Below are 18,243 nucleotides of genomic sequence, written 5' to 3' on the forward strand. Positions count from 1 at the left end.
TGTGATGTTGTAGTTGCGTGTGAAATAAAAATCAAAATGTTTATGACATCAGTTAGAAAAATAATGTATAAACAATAGTTCTTTTATAGACGTATGTAAAATGATGAGCTCAAATCGACACTGAATTAAAGTGTTAGATCAATAATGTAAATCGACAAGAAAACATACAATTTAAATCGTGTTGTCAGCAATATAACAAATTAATTATCCAACATGACTGATAATTTGGTAAGGGGTTACAAACATATTGGGAGACCGAGGGGTGATTTTATATCTGCAAATGGCTTAAATCATGTTTCACCACCGGTAGACAAGCAAAACAGAATTTTCGCAGCTATGGTATTAGCTGGAATAGGGTTTTTGTTACCTTATAATAGGTGAGTACATTCTACTTGGAAATGGTAAAATAATATTGGAGTTAATAGCGAAAAATATGGATATAAATATCTAATTATTGTATGTCATATTTTTTTAGCTTCATATTAGCGGTGGATTTTTTCCAAGATCGCTATCCAAACACGACAATAATGTTTGACATGTCCATGGTTTATATAATAACAGCATTTTTCGCCGTTTTGCTCAACAATATACTCGTGGAAATGCTATCATTAAACACACGAATCACATTTGGTAAGTAGCTTGACATTTCACAACTGAATAACTTCACACCTTTCGTTATTATAAAGAAAACAATGGTTTTTAATTATCTACTAATAACCACGTTTTTTAAATAATTCGTTATGATGGTACACCTTGTTAAATAGATTAAGCAGTTAATTTAATATTTTTCCAAGAGAGTTTCTCAAATGTATAATTTAGTTAGTCGAACGTGATAATGACTGTTTTGGCTAATTACCAAACATCTTTGTTAAAAATAAAGGAGACAGTGGTTGACAATGACATTTAAGATTATGTACCTACTTGCCTACATATTTTAACTGTCTACAATCATCTATTGTGTTTACGTGGTAGAACTATTTAATAATGCTTCGGGATACAAACCCACCATTAGATTCAGTTCACAGATTAGGGCTGAACATTCTGACGACGCTTGGAATTCTTTGCTGCGCTGATGGCTCATTGGCTGTATAATAGGCCCCCACAAGGGGTAGGCTGACAGGGCTCTAGCCTGGGTATCCGAGCATAGGGGGTACGCAGGGCGGCGTTGGCAGGTCGGCCACTTAAGTGTTATGCACAGAAATCAAAAGCGACTTTATAAAATTAATATTGACTTATGTTTTATCCATCCAATTATTATTTTATTAGGGACAGTGCATTGTCCTTTTGTATAATCAACTAATTTATTGTATCCTAGCTATTGTTATTGTTCCAGCGAATAAAAATTATGCGGTTTTTCTCGTAATTAAATGATAACTATGATATGAGAGTCCTTTGTAGGTATGCACTGCAAAACGAAAATTCCATGAATAGTATGCCTGCGGAAGTATTTATTCCACGTATATTCTTAACAATATTTAAATGTATGCTGTTTCGTGACGTGTACCTACTATGTATTATTCGATTTTCGATTATATTGTAGCCCCTGGGGTTCCGTGGAATACTAGTTGGGCATCGCTGCTGTAGAGCATCAGACCGCCCTTATCGATTGCTAGGGGGTTCCGCCAAAAGATTCTGGCCTGGGGGCCCGTGTCGATATGTGGGGGGGCATGCTGCATACCGACTATTACCATTGGTCGATTCGAACGCTATGTTTCGTACGAATCGTATATTACGAAAAGTTAGATTAATGCCTAGGTATACAGGGCTCCCAATAGTCCCGGAAAAGAAGACCTGTCCCGGATACCGGGGGAATCTTAACCGGGGACGCACACTGCAAAAAAAATATTTTGTTCATTGTTCACTCAATATGCAGAGCCGGTTACGAAAAATAAACAATTAATACATACCTACATTTTTAATGTGGCTACCTACAAATTTGAGGTGTCCATCTGCAATTTGAAACACTCGCTTTTTGAGTTTTGAAAATAAAATAAAATTAGTGGCATTGCCGGCATAGTAGTCCCAATCTCGTGTGGGACCCAAGTATTTCATTTTTCAAGAATGTGTAAAAATAAAATTTATCACAAAAAAAACTAAAGTATAAACGAGCGAGCAAGCCTAAAAATAGTACCCCTAAATTGGGGATATTCTCCCAACAAGCCACTATCATTAAAAAAATGTGGGTTCTGCTTGAAAATGCAGAATTAATAAAAAAAGTTTGCCCTTTAACACAATATTAGTGGTAGAAAGTAGTCATTATACATTTATAATATTATCTTGTGACGGTTCAGGTCACTGAACCACTATTCTGTGAACCTCATAAATGTACCTGGTAAACGATTGACTAATTTATTACTCACAGGCTATGCGGTCTCCCTCATCACATTACTATTTGTGGCGTTCTGTGAGATAGACATGGAGGCTTTCACCCCGGCAATATCTTACAAAATAAACCTGGTGGCGGTGGGAGCAGTAGCAGTCGGGTGCACTGTCCAGCAGTCGAGCTACTATGGGTTCACCAGCATGCTACCGACGCGTTACACCCAGGCCGTTATGGCTGGGGAAAGTAAGTAAAAGCATTATAGTATTCAATTCCAATGAAGATTAAGAGAATTCGATGTCCTAGGAATGACCTTAAATAATCTGGCCCATCAAGTTAAGCCTCAATTACATTGAGCTTCTTTACGAGCTGTTTATTGGCGAATTTAAAAGTGGGCGATTCAGCTACTGCGATTTGATGATTACACACAAAACTTTCCATTCGCTGAGAAGCCACAAGCCAGCGACTATTTTGACGGAACGTAGTTCGTTTTTTTACCGGGAGGTTGATACTGCGCTCTACTGCGCAGATGCAGTAGGCCCCACACGCCGGCGTGTAGCATGTAAAGTTGACCGGCTTTCAACTTTTCTCGGTAGAGTGTTTACAACCTGCTTAGCTTATTCGATGATTACACTGGGCGACTTTACAGGCAGATTGTAAATTCGCCAATAAACAGCTCGTAAAGAAGCTCAATGTAATTGAGGCTTTAGAGAAGCTTTTTTTAGGTCTAAAAAACTAATATTTATTGTATTTTGCTATTATTATTGTCTAGTAGGCTGAGGCAATTATCGGGCATGCCTACAACATATTTATTGCAGCGGTTTTATTTTTATTTTTTGGTTTCACAGCGCCCTTTGTGTATAACGACTAGGCATAGTATGCATTGTCTGCGGGGTTTTTTGGAATTTTTCTGTAGCAATGAGTGATTCTCTTGAGGATCTGCCAACCAAAAATGTTCCATTCAAACTTTGAATACTATTACTATTTAATAATATGGTTATCAATGATAAATATCTTACTATGGATTCTTACCTTCTATTTCCCACTCAAAGAACATTATCTAGTTACTAGTATTAGATACATAATGTTCCTTGTTAGTAATAAAAGTCATGAATATTTTTTCTCTTAAAAGTCAAATTAAACTTTATAATTATAATACAACTTCTGCACTCCACTTTTCGGTATATGATAGAGTAAATTAATTGTATGAAATATTATCTATTTCAAATAATATTAGTAGGACACTACTTTCATAGTGATTTTCTATACCTAATACAAGGGTGCCCGACCGGTTGATCACGGAGCAAACTTTGGTTGATCCCGATTACAATTACATAATATTATTGTGAATTTTGAAAATAATATTGATTTCCATATTTTATATTTACAAATCCGAAAAATTTGGTTGCTAGGCTTGTTTGTAATAATAGGTTTAATTGTTGTCAAAAGATACACTTTTTTATGAAGAAATTGGTTCTCATTAAATTTTATCAGATTTGGCTTTACATTAGCTAGCAAAAACATGTTTTTATAAACAACTGCATTTGGCAGTACAATCTATCTATTTTATTCCATTTTACGTTCTCATTTTGTGTTCTATGGAAGAAGTTGAGAAACATCACAAAATTTGGTGATACACAATGAAATTAGTTAGGTAAAGAATTCGTTCCTGTTAGGTTTCTAAAGTTATTGTGGAAATTTAAAAAAAAATTTAAACACCTACCAACTTGTAAAATTCTTATTAGAAGTCGACCGCCATGAAAATTCAATTAAAAAGTACCTACCGACTAAAGAAGGTTAAGCACCCTTGTGACCTCACATAATATCAAGGTTCATTCTTGGATATGGCAACAAATATACAGACTATAATTTAAGCTGGTGCGGATAATGATGACAATTATGTTGTTCTTGTTCAGGTGCCGCCGGGGTTTGGGTGTCAGCCAATCGGATTTTAACCAAACTGCTATTGCAAGACGAGAAGAAGAATACTGAGGTATTCTTTGGACTAACGCTGGTGACCCTCTGCGTCTGCTGGGCCCTCTATGTGGTGGTCAGGAAGACGGCCTTTGTTGAATTCTACATCACCCTTTGTCAGGAGTCAAGGAGGAAAATTGTGCTCGAACCTACAGAGGATGCTGGACTGGTATGCAAGAATGCTTTAATACAAAATGATGCACTGTCTCTACCTTATATAATATAATTTATTGGTCTAAGGCAGCAGTAACAAACTTTTCAGACATATAAAGCTCTTTTACAGACCTTGCGATAGATTGCCTTTAATTTTGATGTGTGATATTTTTAAGAGGATATTAGTCATTTTAATAAATTATAAAAAAAAAAATTGATTTAAAAAAAAAGTAACAAGTCATAAATTTAATGTGACGGATGTAGTTGAATACCATGATAGTTTCTTCCAAATCAGGTGGACAATAAAATTGGTAACAGGTATCGTTAACCAGTTGCCCAAGCCGTCATCAGTAGGTCTCGATCAAGATTTATTCTTAATAAATTTCATATTTGAAGAGTAAGCGGAAAGAAAGATCATTGCCCACAAAAACGCACTATGAATTAATATGCCATCTTTTGGAGAAGTTTGTAAGCTATTGTTAGATGGTATATTTAGAAAAAAATAATAATAAACATTGTCCAAACACTGACTTCAAAAAGAAAACATTGAAATTCAAAAGAAAGATCATTATCACAAACGTTTGAAAAATAATCATTTAAATATATTTTTTTTCTTTCCAAAACTATATTATGTTTGTAATTAATATTAAATCAACATGTAAGATAACTTTTAATTTAGGTTTAACACATTTACTGCTAACCAGATAATTACTAATTAATTACCACATTTAAATATCATGTTAATTATATCTAATGGCCAACTAATGCAAACGCGCCACGGCAACGTTCCCTCTAATTTTTCTATTGTGTGCGGATCATCAACGCTTCTGAGCAATGGGGTCAGTGACGGGCCATCACCCGGTGCAGTAAATTTACACCCCCCCCCCCACCCCCACAAACATACAATTTTTCATTAAAACTTTTATTTTAAGGGGTATTTATTAATTTCAGTGATTTTATATAATAATATCACTAACAACGATAATTTTTGAAGTAAATAAACTAGGACTACTATGAGACTGTACTGAAAATGTTTCTTGCAAGTTGAAACATCTCAAAGACTAAGAAATGTGGAGGACCTAGATCAGGGATTACTATTTTGTATGTTTTTTTGTAAAAAAGTTTTACAAATAAATATAATATAAGTACATACCTATATAATATTAAAAAATAATGACGACATAGCCATGCGTAGTTTCTTCAGTCAACAAACTTATGAAATTAATTATCGGTAGTCATTCAAATATAATAACTGATTGTTATTTTGCCTCAAGCACAATCTCTAAAAATGAAAAACCGTTCAGTGATGGAGAATATAATATTATGAAAGAAGAGTGGTGTCCACGATCTCTTTGAGAATTTTAAAACAAGGAAAAAAAATTCAAAGAATAAAAGATATGCCTTTGGCTAGAAATACGATGAAAGATAGAATATCAAGAACTTAATTGTAATTTAGAAACTTTTGTAATGGGATTCATAAAAACTTTTTTTTAGAAACCTTTTTTTACTGCCTTGTAAAACTGCTTGGCACGTCTGACAGTTGAAAAATATTATTTGGGAAATTTTGGCATGAGTACGTAAAAAGGTTCGCCATCCCTGACCTAGGCGGTCATTGATAAATACTAAAATATATATGTTCTTTTCGTATACTTTGGCACACGATAGAACGGGACGGATATAGTGATCCCGCTCAACGTATAATTTCACTTGCGTGCTCGCGTTAGTCGCACTGGACCTTCGCCTTCCGAGAAATGTGTCAAAGAATTATGGATGTGATGGTTTCGTGCATTCGAGCAAAACTAAAATCTGGTAAAAAAAACTTTCTTTAACAAAATTTTTATGTGAGGAATATGCGGGGGATGAAAACTTTTTGATAGGTGTGCGCGCACACGCGCACACTTTACAGGGAACATTGGTTGTCAGCACTAAATGATTTAATACATAATATAACGAGGAAGTTATTAAGTTTTTTCACTTTGATCACAATGATCTTTCTTTTCGCTTACTTGCTTACTTTCGCACTTGTGAACATGGACTAACATAAGTTGGTAAATTCAAATAAGCATAATACATAATATTCATGGATATATTTTTTAATATTGGGTACAGACTTGTGCTCATATTACCTACACCAAAAATTATATCTTTTTCGGTTTATTATGTTTCTTAGACCTTATCACATAATCGACAATTTGTTGACCAACTATCCAAGGTGTTGTACACTCTAAACTACTGTCCACTAAAAAAAATATATTAAACTATTTTAAAGGCCAAAGCCCACTGGAAGCCACGAGTGCGGCGCCACCAATGCCATGCGCATTGCTTCCAGTGGACTTTGCCCCTAAAGCGAATTAAATAAATAAGTATTTGCATAGTATGAAATACAATCTTTTTTTGAATAACGGACATTATTTTGGGTAAAATAAAAAAGTTTGCTACACAATTATCTTCAAAATATTAAATGTTCATAGATTTATTATTAAAAACCAGATATAATCAAAGATACATCTATTGAGCCTCTTTTGACAGTCCTCATTCAGAAGACAGACTAAGTTTATAATAAGTACTGATCATATTATCAAGACCAGTAAAATATACATGCTCCACCCCTTCTCGTCACAACAGTTGTCACAAAAGACATGGTCACAATTACAGGTAAGTACGACGAACAAGGAGAGAAAGTCTTGGTTGACCGGTTGCTTATGTGATTCAGCCTTCTTTGACAGTTCCAATTCAGGAAACAATCCAACAAAAACAAAACAGAAGTCTGTAATAGGTACTGATGATATTATCAAGGAAGCTAAAAAGTATACATGTTCTCCCATTCTTGTCTCAATGGTTGTCGCAAAGTTGGCAGCCTGCCTATGTACAGTAGTTCAATCTGGATAATCAATCATTGATGTTATTTTTCTAACATTAAAACTATCTACTAATTTATTTTATTATGAATTTATTTCCATCAGATGGATATGGACACTAATGATACGCCGAAGGGTCAATATGGAGTATTGAAATTGCAAATAAGCCCGCCGCCTGACACATGTGTTTCATTAAACTCCGACGAAAGCTTAGCTCAACCTGCAGGTAATTCAATTAAGTACCTACATATTTAGTATAATGATGAGATTATTTATGAGACTCGATGTTGTAATATATAATATTATTTGCATATAAATAACCTAGAATAAATGCATCATTTTGAAAATCCAAGAAAAGTCATTCTTAATTCTTGTGGATATTTCTCAGCCCCCCCCGCAGGAGCCCTACGGTCCCCCAGTCGACCCATGAGTTTGAGAAGCACTGCTCTAATGCACTAATATTATTAACCCGTCTATCTCCAAAAACCGATAAATTCACATATGGTCAAAACCTAACAAAATGCATGAAAATATTCTATACATAATTATGTATTTTCACAGAGCATGTAATGTTCTTTTTACCTTTCAAAATCCGCCAAATACATAAAAAGATGTTTAAAAACCAAATGACAGAAACCGATTAATTAAAATGACACAAATAAATCCAGAAATAAATAATGTCCAATTTGATTTAGCTTAATATATTTTATTGCAATAGGGGATTGGGGGATTTATTCATTTAAAAAATGAGTATATTGTTCTAATTTCAAAATATAATACAGTAGTAAAAAGACACTGACATTCAAATTAACCACATAGGTATACATGAAACACAAATACCTATGTCATTTACAATAAAAATTGAATTGCAGACTTTATAAAATAGACAACTCCATAAATAAATTGTACCTTAATTATAAGTCCTATCAAATTTTTTACATATGAATTAATTTTGAATTTTCAAAAAAAAAATGAATGACCCAAAGATATTTAAATAATATTATAATCTTTGCAGAGGCAGGTCAATTCTCAGCGTTCAGTTTTTCAAACCCCGTCTATGAGCCAACAAGTAATGGACTGACATCAGTTAACACAAACAATGTGCATCTATCGGGGCCCAGCTTCAAAGTGGAAGATGTACTCGTAAGAACACAAAGTACTGGATCGTCACGGGGAAAAACCTGGGCGGGAATAAAAGGTAAAATAAAAATAATAATAATGGTTAATAAGTAAGTAAGTAGGTAGTAAGTAAGGTAAGTAAGTAAATAAGGTTAAAAAAAAGAAATTAATATTTTCGCTCCAAAGTGGAACATGAGGCTCCACAAAATGGAGTTATCTTAACAGACTTTCGCTATGATGAATGGTTGTTAGTCATACACACAACCCATTAAATCCTTGCTATGGATCAAATACACACTGAATAACTGACATGTCAACCGATGACTTTAGAGGCAATTGTTTTGCTACTACTCCACCGCGGGCCCTACTGAACTGATTGATGTATTCGTACAAGAAACTAAATGGATTCATAATAATATCCCGTTATTTATTTTATCTTTTTAATTAAATAAATATATTATAATAATTGAGTCGCCTATTTCCAAAATTCACCTTGTCTATTTTAAGGTATTCACAAAAACATGTATGGAACCTCTACCTAGAGAAATAACCATTTTTTTCTTGGGCACATTGGACGGGTGATTTAATATTTTAACTAGAGCTTTTCCAATCAAACACTTGAAAGTTTTGCAGAATATAATATGCTTTCCCGTATTTAGCAAAAGTTTCAATATACTCACTCTGTAATAATGGATAATATTATGATATTTAAAAATGGCCACCAGATGGACAAGATGCATTTTCAAATTGGACAGTGTTTTTCAACCGTTATACTGACTGCAAAAAACTAGTTTTGGAATTGTTTATAAGAATGTGTGTGTGCCCCATTGAATAAGGAATAAAATTGCATATTCAGTTTATTTTTCATCAAAACTGGACAAGATGATTTTTGGAAATGGGCAACTCAATTATATACATACATATTTCTATATATTATTTTTAACAATACAACAAACTATGAGGCTCAGTGACAGTAATATTGTTAAACAATAGTGTGGTAGTAGAAGTGAAAAAATTCACATAAACACCCAGGTTTTTAGAAAAATATATTATAACTGTATTATTACTAATAACGATGGAATTGAACCCAGATGCGAAGCCAGTGCCTTAAAAATTTGAATAGGAGCACTGCCATCCTATTCTAAGGCTATCACCGTGAGTACTTCCTTTCCTTCTTAGCATTTCAGGTTCGTTAATTAAAAGATAATTTTGAAAAATGTCTTTTAGGTGTATGAATGGTGCTCTAAGAAATCTGTGCGCATATATTAAGGTTAGCTGAGAGTGCCAGTAACTCTTTACATTGTCACAAGAAATGCCAGACCTGGATTTTGCTGAAAGGCTCTTTCAAGCTATGACATTTTTCGACACACATATTTTTACAGCAGCGTTCGCGTTAATACATGTATTATGTAATACTCACTTGGTAACTTTTTGTTTCCAGGTGGAATACGAGCGAGGTGGCTGGTAGCTCAACAGATTTATCCGTATATGGTCTTCATCGCTTTGGCATATTTTGTGACGCTGTGTTTGTATCCTGGGATTCTTTCTGAGATCGTCAGCTGCCGCTTCGGCTCTTGGATGCCGGTCATACTGATGGCAATATTCAATCTTGGAGATTTAATCGGAAAGGTGCGCATCTTAACAATATCATAAATACCAGTATTTTCAATGGATGAGGGAGTGGGAAAGTGTCTACCTTTTAAGCTGTGGGTTCCAGGTTCCAATACCGGTCAAATTCACATACTAACTGCTGCCTAAACCTAATAGATTTTTTTTTTTTTCACGGTGGCCGCGCGGCATAAGCGTTGGACTATAAAGCCGTGGGTCCCAGGTTCGAATCCTGGGTCTGGCAAGTACACATATTGTTTTTCAATTTGTGTTTGTCAGGGTATGGACCTAATAGGTTGAGCAAGTGGCTGACATCCATTTCTCGTAAAAAAAACAAAAATCTGTCAATACAAACCTCCACTCTGTGGAGGCCCATATGATCCTATCAGGATCGGACATGGTCGAACCTAATAGATTAGCGGTTAATAAACATGCCTCATGAAAAAGTCGTTGTAAAGTTAATGGAAAATAAATAAATTAATATTCTCATGGTTTTGTGTAAACTCTGCATGTGCATGTGTTGTGTTAAATGTGAATATGTTTCCAAATCAAAACAATTTATTCATTTTATTGATGATTTATTTTTTGGCAACACTTATAATATTAATAGGTAATTATTATTACAATACAATCACAAATAGTAAATCCGGGATTATGTGGGTCAACTTATTTTCTGGCTCACTTGATATTCAGAAATTATTGTCAATTATGAATAATTTTTTACAATTCTAATAATTGTTTTGATAGCTCATAATCTCATGTGCAGTCAATACCATGCAAAGTATTTTTCTCCTTTATTAGATAGGTGGTTCGAATTTTGTCACTGTTTCCGCTTAATCACTCCACGGAGAAATTCATCCATCCCCTTCTTGCCGATGGTGCCGTGCGACAGTTCTATTGTACATGATATATTTCCGTTGGATTCTTTGTCACATATTTCTGAGATTACATTACAGAAAAAAAATTCGGAGGGGCAAGCTAAGATGTTGACACTTCAACATAGATAGATAAATCATAACATTCATAACCTTTGACTGGCATAATTAAATATCTACCTTTATCTCTACCTATATCTACCTTTCCTGCTTATATAGGTATTTTGATAAAACAATTTATAGAAAGAAGGCTGTACACCGTTTAATATTTAAATGATGTTTCAATTCATGGTAATGCTTACACGTAATATAAGGATAACCTACATTGAATGCGTTGGCAGATGTTTGCGACCAGAGTATCGGAGTGGGCACGCAGTAAGCTAGCAGCATGCTGCTCCCTTCGCTTGCTTCTATTGCCCCTCACACTGCTGTGTTGTGCTCCGCGGGGCTCTCCGCACGTGGCCGCTGCGGGAGATGCCGCCCCAGCCATTCTGGCTCTACTGTTGGGGGCAACTGGGGGCGCTTTGGGGGCCGCCCCTATGCTGGCCGCCGCCCAGCGGGTCAGGAATGACGCTCGAGAGTTGGCAGGTCAGTTGGTTTAAATTACATAAATTTTTATACTAGATGTTCAGTGTATCTGTACGGAATGCCGTTTAATCTTCTGCCAGTTCTAGTTGAAACAAATTAATATATGCACGTTTAATGTGATAATGATGTTTTCATCATCATCAGGGGCGCGACAACCCGGTGTGGGTCCTGGCGACCTCCAACAGCTCCCTCCACCTGTCCCTATCCAGTGTGGCCGCTTTCCAATTTGGTACCCCCAGAATACGGCAGTCACTGGCAGCTCCATCTAACCAGCGAATCTTTGGCCTCCCTCTTCTTCTACGTCCTATTGGATTGCTGGACATCACTCTCTTTGCCGGTTCATTGTCATTCATACGGTGCACATGACCTAGCCATCGCAGTCTCCCAATTTTAATTGATTGAACTGCGCTGCAATCTTCATACAGCCCGTAGAGCTCAGCATTATATCTTCTCCTCCAATTGGTGCCAGCCCTGATCGGTCCATATATACGGCGGAGAATTTTTCTTTCAAAGATGTTCAGGGCTCGTTCATTTCGCAGAGTTAATGTCCAGGTTTCCGATGCGTAGGTGAGCACTGGCTTTACAAGTGTCTTGTAAAGAGTGCTTTTAGTCTGACGAGATAGTAAGCGGGACTTAAAATGTCTTAACAGACCAAAGTAGCATTTATTCGCAGACATGATTCTCTTGTTGATTTCTTCTGTAATATCATTATGTCGAGTTACAAGAGAACCAAGGTATATGAAACTGTCGACCGTATCAAACTTGTATGCACCAATATCTAACTTTGGTGCGACTTCTCGTGGTGTGACATAGACAGGCATGTATTTAGCTTTTGCCTCGTTTATTTGTAAACCCATTCTTTTGGCAGAGGTTTCTAGTGCTGTGAATGCCATTTTCAGCGCCAATTCTGATATGGCAATGATGTCGATATCATCAGCATACGCCAGCAGCTGCACAGGCTTAGTAAATATCATGCCGCTGCCACGGGCATTAATATTTGCATCCCGTATCGCCTTTTCTAGTGCAATATTGAAAAGAAGGCATGCCAGAGCGTCACCTTGCCTTAGGCCATTCAGTGATACAAATGGCTCGTATATTTCCGCTTGAAGCTTTACCCGGCATTGTACTGGTCTCATTGTCATCTCTACAAGTTTAATTATTTTCGTCGGAATTTCAAATTCTCACATTGCTTCGTATAATAATGATGTTTTAAAACTATCTTAATAATTGTTAGCAATGGAAATGCAATTTAAATTGTTTTTTTCATAATTAATAGAATATACACAAGATTTAGCATCCTCAGCATAGCAAATTCATAACTTCGAAGGTCTCGGAAACATACCATACATTTAAAGCACCCTCTGATCATATATATATTAAGATACCATGCGCTGTTTATAAAAAAATAAATAAACAAAAAAACAAATTTGTATTGGACAAATCTACAAGGAAGGCACTCAACAGCTTAGTTTCTAGAGTACTCGCCCGGCAAGCGAAAGAAATGTGTTTAAGTCCCAAGAGTTTAACTAGGATTTTTCTAATAAGTATGTTTCTGAGCCCAAATTGTGTACAACTTATTTATGTTTATTTACTAAGTTAATGTCATAAAAATTTACAGTTTCAATCTTTTTTCCAAGCATATTTAATTATCAAAAATATGTTTTCCTTGCAATTCTATAATATTGGTTTTCGAATCAAGGAAACATCATGACGCTTTCATACAACGTGGGACTGACGGCCGGTTCATTGGTGGCATATGTGCTGGATGCCATGCTGGGACCCCAAGTGGCCGACCCGTGCGGCGCCGTCTATCCCACCATCGGCCCCATGACCAAAGCCATAACGACTACTCTAGCAGCCAACTTGACCACTTTTCCGGAGTTCACCACTACTGTCGCAACTGCGGTAACCGCAGTCATCAACGCCACCATAATAAGCGCTATGGAGTCGACGGTAGCATCCGGGCAGACAGTTCACGAGTTCACATCGAGTATGGTGCCATTTTTCCATCATAATACAACCTCCATCAATGATATCCGTTTAAACACACATGAAGCGGTCACCACGGTTTCTTGGCTTGGAGAGTGAAATCTTTGTGAAATGCCAATAAAGGTATATGAGTAAAAACAGCGACACTTCTATTTCCAAAGCTGCAATTATCTATGTTTCAAATTGAAGTATAGGGATGAATGAATGATAAAACAATATATTTCTAAAGACTAATTTCATAATGCAATCAGAAAAGTGTCGTTGTTTTAACTCTAAGTGTGAGGCCTCAGTGTCAGCGTTCGGCGCAACTCAAACGTATAACCATATAAATGTATAACCAAAAAAAGACATTGTCTATGAATATTTTCACACACGGTTATACGTTTGAGTTGTGCAAAACGCTCAACGCTGCGCCGAACGCTGCCACTCAGGACGTACACTAAGAGCCAAAGCATACTGGGAGCGGTACGTGTGGCATAGGTGCTACGGGCTCTGTTTGGCAGTTGCTCTGCGAACAGTGGTGTGCTTCCAGTGTGCTTCGGCCTTAAGAATTCCTTCAATAATTAAAACCTTGAAAACTGGAATAGTACGAGTCGTGTTAGAGCTCAGACACACGAGCAGTAAATTGAAAACATACATCGCCGCGAATTAACGGTGCATAATACAATATTTATACAAAGGTTCTGAAACAAAAGATCTATTATCTGAGTCTACAAAGCTACGTGTTTTATCTGGTCAAATGACCAACGCACTGCCGATGTGAAGATCGGTGAAGCCTACCGGTGTGACCGTACGTGTTTGCCGCACGTTTGCAATGGCTCTTAGTAAAGCATTGAAATTGAATTACTGTGTCAAAAATGAATTTAAAATTTTTGATAATCATCAATGCTTCAATTTCCAGTTGAAGATCTATTATATTCATATTTCATAATAGATACTTGAATTAAAAATATCATCTTATTTCTCTACTTGGACTAACTGATAGCATTCCAGTTTTCAAAGACATATTATATAAATAATCCAGAAGGCATTACATTTTATTTTTCTGATAAATGGTAAAAGGGCTGTTTTAGAAACATACATTTACGTACATAAATGTGATTGTTGTGTTATTACTCTAGTCAACATTAATTTACATTTCGAAATTTTCTGTGCTTCAAAATTTATTTTAAACATTTTGTTAGTATAAGGAAGCAAGAAACATTAGGCTTTTTTCATTTTTATATTACAGCTTTTATTCTATGTTTTTACTTGTTACTTGTTGGATAGCTCAGAGCCGCTGTAAAAATATACATAATATACTCAATCTCAAGGATGCGTACTAAGATAGATTGCATATTATTATGTAGCATTATAGCGCCTGTACACATACATGGGTTACTTGTACCAATGGTGTGTATGTATTTTAAACTATTGGGATAATAATTGTTTACACGTAAAAGTGTTGACTGTCTCACCAATCTCATTCTTCAAGAATAAGCGAGACGCGATGTTGTCATTGTATGGTATTATTTGACAGGTCGTGAAGATCGGTTAACCCCAAAATGTTTTTTACCGGTAGGTTAGCCACTATCGGTCTACTGCGCAGGTGCAGATACCGCACAGTCCAATTGTCGCATGAAAATTCAGAAGCTCCTGAACTTTTTTGATCCATGCATGCCATCTTGAAATTTTCATGATAATACGTGTTTAATCAAAATAGTTTCATAAGAAAACAGGAAAGGGGATACAACCGAAACAAAAGAGCAACATAAATGTGTGAAAACGACACCTGCATCAAAATTCGCCAAATCGCAAAAATGAATATTCTAATATTCAACATAGTGTTTTAAATATAAATATTTAATACAACTTTTTGATAACCTTATTAAATAAAAAAAACAGTGTTAAAAAAATAACTGATATGTTTTCTTGGACCGTGCAAAAAGAGAATCGGGTGTAATTTTATTATTATAGAGGTTCGCTTAGCTGGGTTATTTAACAAGTACCATTTACTTTCCTATACCGTTTTATAATATTTTGTAAAACACTATTTATGTAATTCAAGCTGTGTATATAAGTACAAGTAGGTAATATTTTGATTATACATATTAGTATCAGCGAATGATATTTATTGAAATAAGAATACTTCAACCTATTTTTTGTGATGTAGGCATCTGTTTACATCTTATGAAATGAATGACATCTAGATTTAATACGCCACATTATAATTTATTAGGTACAGTATTGTGTTGGGTTAGTGCTTATTAATATGTTAATGATATCATAGATGAGTATAAAAAATGTTATTATAATTTAATTGTTTTGTTACATGTACGAGTATCTAACCTATATTGAAAAGACTGTGACGAAATCCCACGATATATTATGAATATATTCAACTATCTTCTATGGAATAGCGCGTAAGAGGATAATTTAAAAATTAAATGTTAACATAAAAATTATGTTTGAAAATTTTATTTTCAATTGTATCTTGATATAATTATAAGATATTGTACGTATGCTTAAACGAAATTGTCTCTTTAAAACCAATCTTAAACATTGACTATCGTTATGATAAGAATTTAAGACCTATTAGTATTGAATAATATTTATGAAATAGTTGTAAAAATTTTCGCAGTGAAATAACTGCAAAATTACGTACATAAAAAATCAGCCAAAATTATTACATAACTACTCACTCGCCACTTTAAATTACGATTTTTATTTCATATTATAAAAGCTTTTTTTAACTTTACTAATTAACTTAATAAATTAGTTCTTACGATCTATTGTACCTAATACAACTTCAAACATAATAACATAAAAATGATAAAGAATAAAAAGAAGTATTACCACCGAACAAAAAAAAGTATTGTAAGGCTTAAAAGTTGAGACGGTGTTGTCATGTAACATGAAACCGAGCGTTTTGTTATTTTTCCACATGATTGGCCGAATATAATTGATTATTATGTTTAGATATTATTTATAATTTCATGGTATAAACTATCTTCAGTTAAAAATTACAGAAATGCATGATTATTGATGTTCCTGTAACCATTGCAATGTTCGATATTTTTATTATAATATAATGTCAATTATATTCCTAGTCCTGTTATTTTACGTAGGCAAACAATTGCAATGAATCTGGGCGGTAGTTAAAGGTGCATCCAATGCAACTCACCAATAAACAGGTACCTAATTAATCACCTTTCAAGTTCAAAGATTATTTTTATTTTAATATAAGAATATGTAGGTAAATAATGTATTTGTAAAAAATATATATATAAAATTAATGTTTTGGACATGACTTACGAATTTGTCAACACAGTTAAATAGTACCAGAGCGTTTGCGGGTTTGAATCCTGCCTATGGCGAAAATGTCATGTTGTTTTTTTAACATGTATTTGATCCAGAGTAAGGGATTTAACGTATTGAGAAAATGGATGACAATTCCTTGTAAAAAGTCTGTTTATAATAATCTCCACTCAGAAGTAAAGTAATATTATATAATTTTTTTTACAAATTTTATACCACATAAAACACCTTTTCCAAGATTAAAATCTAGTCAATGAAATAATCACCACCTGCTCTGATTATAATGCTATACCGAGTTTCATAGTAATTGATTAGATACCCTCTATCATTATATTAATTAATTTATTTTAGAGTAATGAGTGGTTGAATAGGTTTTTGTATTAAATAATCTGTGACCATATCACTTCATTGCCCTTAATCTGTTTTAACCCATTCAAATATTGTGATATTTTGATCATAAATTATATTAGCGCGGAATTTCCATTTATATAATTTATTTCACTACAATATTTTTATGTCGTGACTAAATATAATATTATGTAATTCATATAAAAATATCATCGCATCATACATAACCAAAATATGATGAGTAGACCTTCTCAAATGGTACAAGTATTTAAGCCTGACTGAGAGATTGTTTTTTTGAAGAGAAGATGTGGTTGAATGTTATATATTACTATTATAAGGAATACTTCTATTCAATACTTACTGCATAATTTTAAATGAAATATGTATCTCAATATTTTAAATATATATACCTACCAATGAAATTTTCATTGTTGTTTTAATAACCTTTTCACCACCGCAAACTATATAACGTCAGTAGATATTATACATATTATACCATACACTTTCTCTTTTGTATTAAGCATACAGAGCAAATTCATAACACGATAATTCAGTGAAACGCTGACATTGAAATAATATGATAGCAAGCCGATTGCCATTCTCGATTGCTGACAGAAGCGCTGATTTATGGTTTTCCAAATACATTTATAGTAGTTTGATTATTTCATTATATAAATCTGTGGTTCTGGAGCTCTGTCACATTTTGAAGAAAATGAGATTTTACTTCTGTTCTGTGTACAGGTGTTTCTATTTATTTTAGATATAATTGATGTTGTCAAAAATTATCAAATAAAAGATCTTATGCCAAGAAAATGTCAGGCGAAATTTATCCTAAGTGAATTTAAATAGTGCGGCGTAAATAGCATGCGGCCTCCGAATACTTTCTTGCTCGCACATCGGACGTCACCTACAGTCAGCGCAGGCGTCCCCACCATCGCGCGGCCCCGCTATCTGGCGTCCCCCACCGAAGCGCACTGACGTTATCAGCTGGACGGCGAGGAAGGGGCCGCCTAGTTCACTATATAAGGCGATGCTCGGCCTTGAACAATCAGTTAGCTTTGGGCCGGACTTGGTCCTGACTCAGCTTAGCATAGTAGTCTTGCTTGCTCTGAAA

At 34.8% G+C, this 18,243-nt stretch overlaps 1 protein-coding gene across 1 annotated transcript; it reads left to right on the forward strand.

Moving 5' to 3' along the window:
- The first annotated feature begins 4 nt into the window (after positions 1-4).
- Positions 5-17,487, forward strand: Ent3 (equilibrative nucleoside transporter 3). The gene is made up of 9 exons (XM_085959617.1): positions 5-377; positions 476-630; positions 2,363-2,566; positions 4,237-4,463; positions 7,411-7,531; positions 8,321-8,503; positions 9,866-10,053; positions 11,249-11,495; positions 13,195-17,487. Exons 1-9 carry the CDS (start codon positions 214-216, stop codon positions 13,581-13,583), a joined length of 1,878 nt encoding a protein of 625 aa, XP_085815743.1. The 5' UTR covers positions 5-213; the 3' UTR covers positions 13,584-17,487.
- Positions 17,488-18,243: the final 756 nt, after the last annotated feature.

The sequence above is a fragment of the Rhyacophila brunnea genome, unplaced genomic scaffold (assembly GCF_057557595.1).
Source record: "Rhyacophila brunnea isolate RB1 unplaced genomic scaffold, BYU_Rbru_1.0 scaffold_9, whole genome shotgun sequence".
In the NCBI taxonomy this organism is placed as follows: domain Eukaryota; kingdom Metazoa; phylum Arthropoda; class Insecta; order Trichoptera; family Rhyacophilidae; genus Rhyacophila; species Rhyacophila brunnea.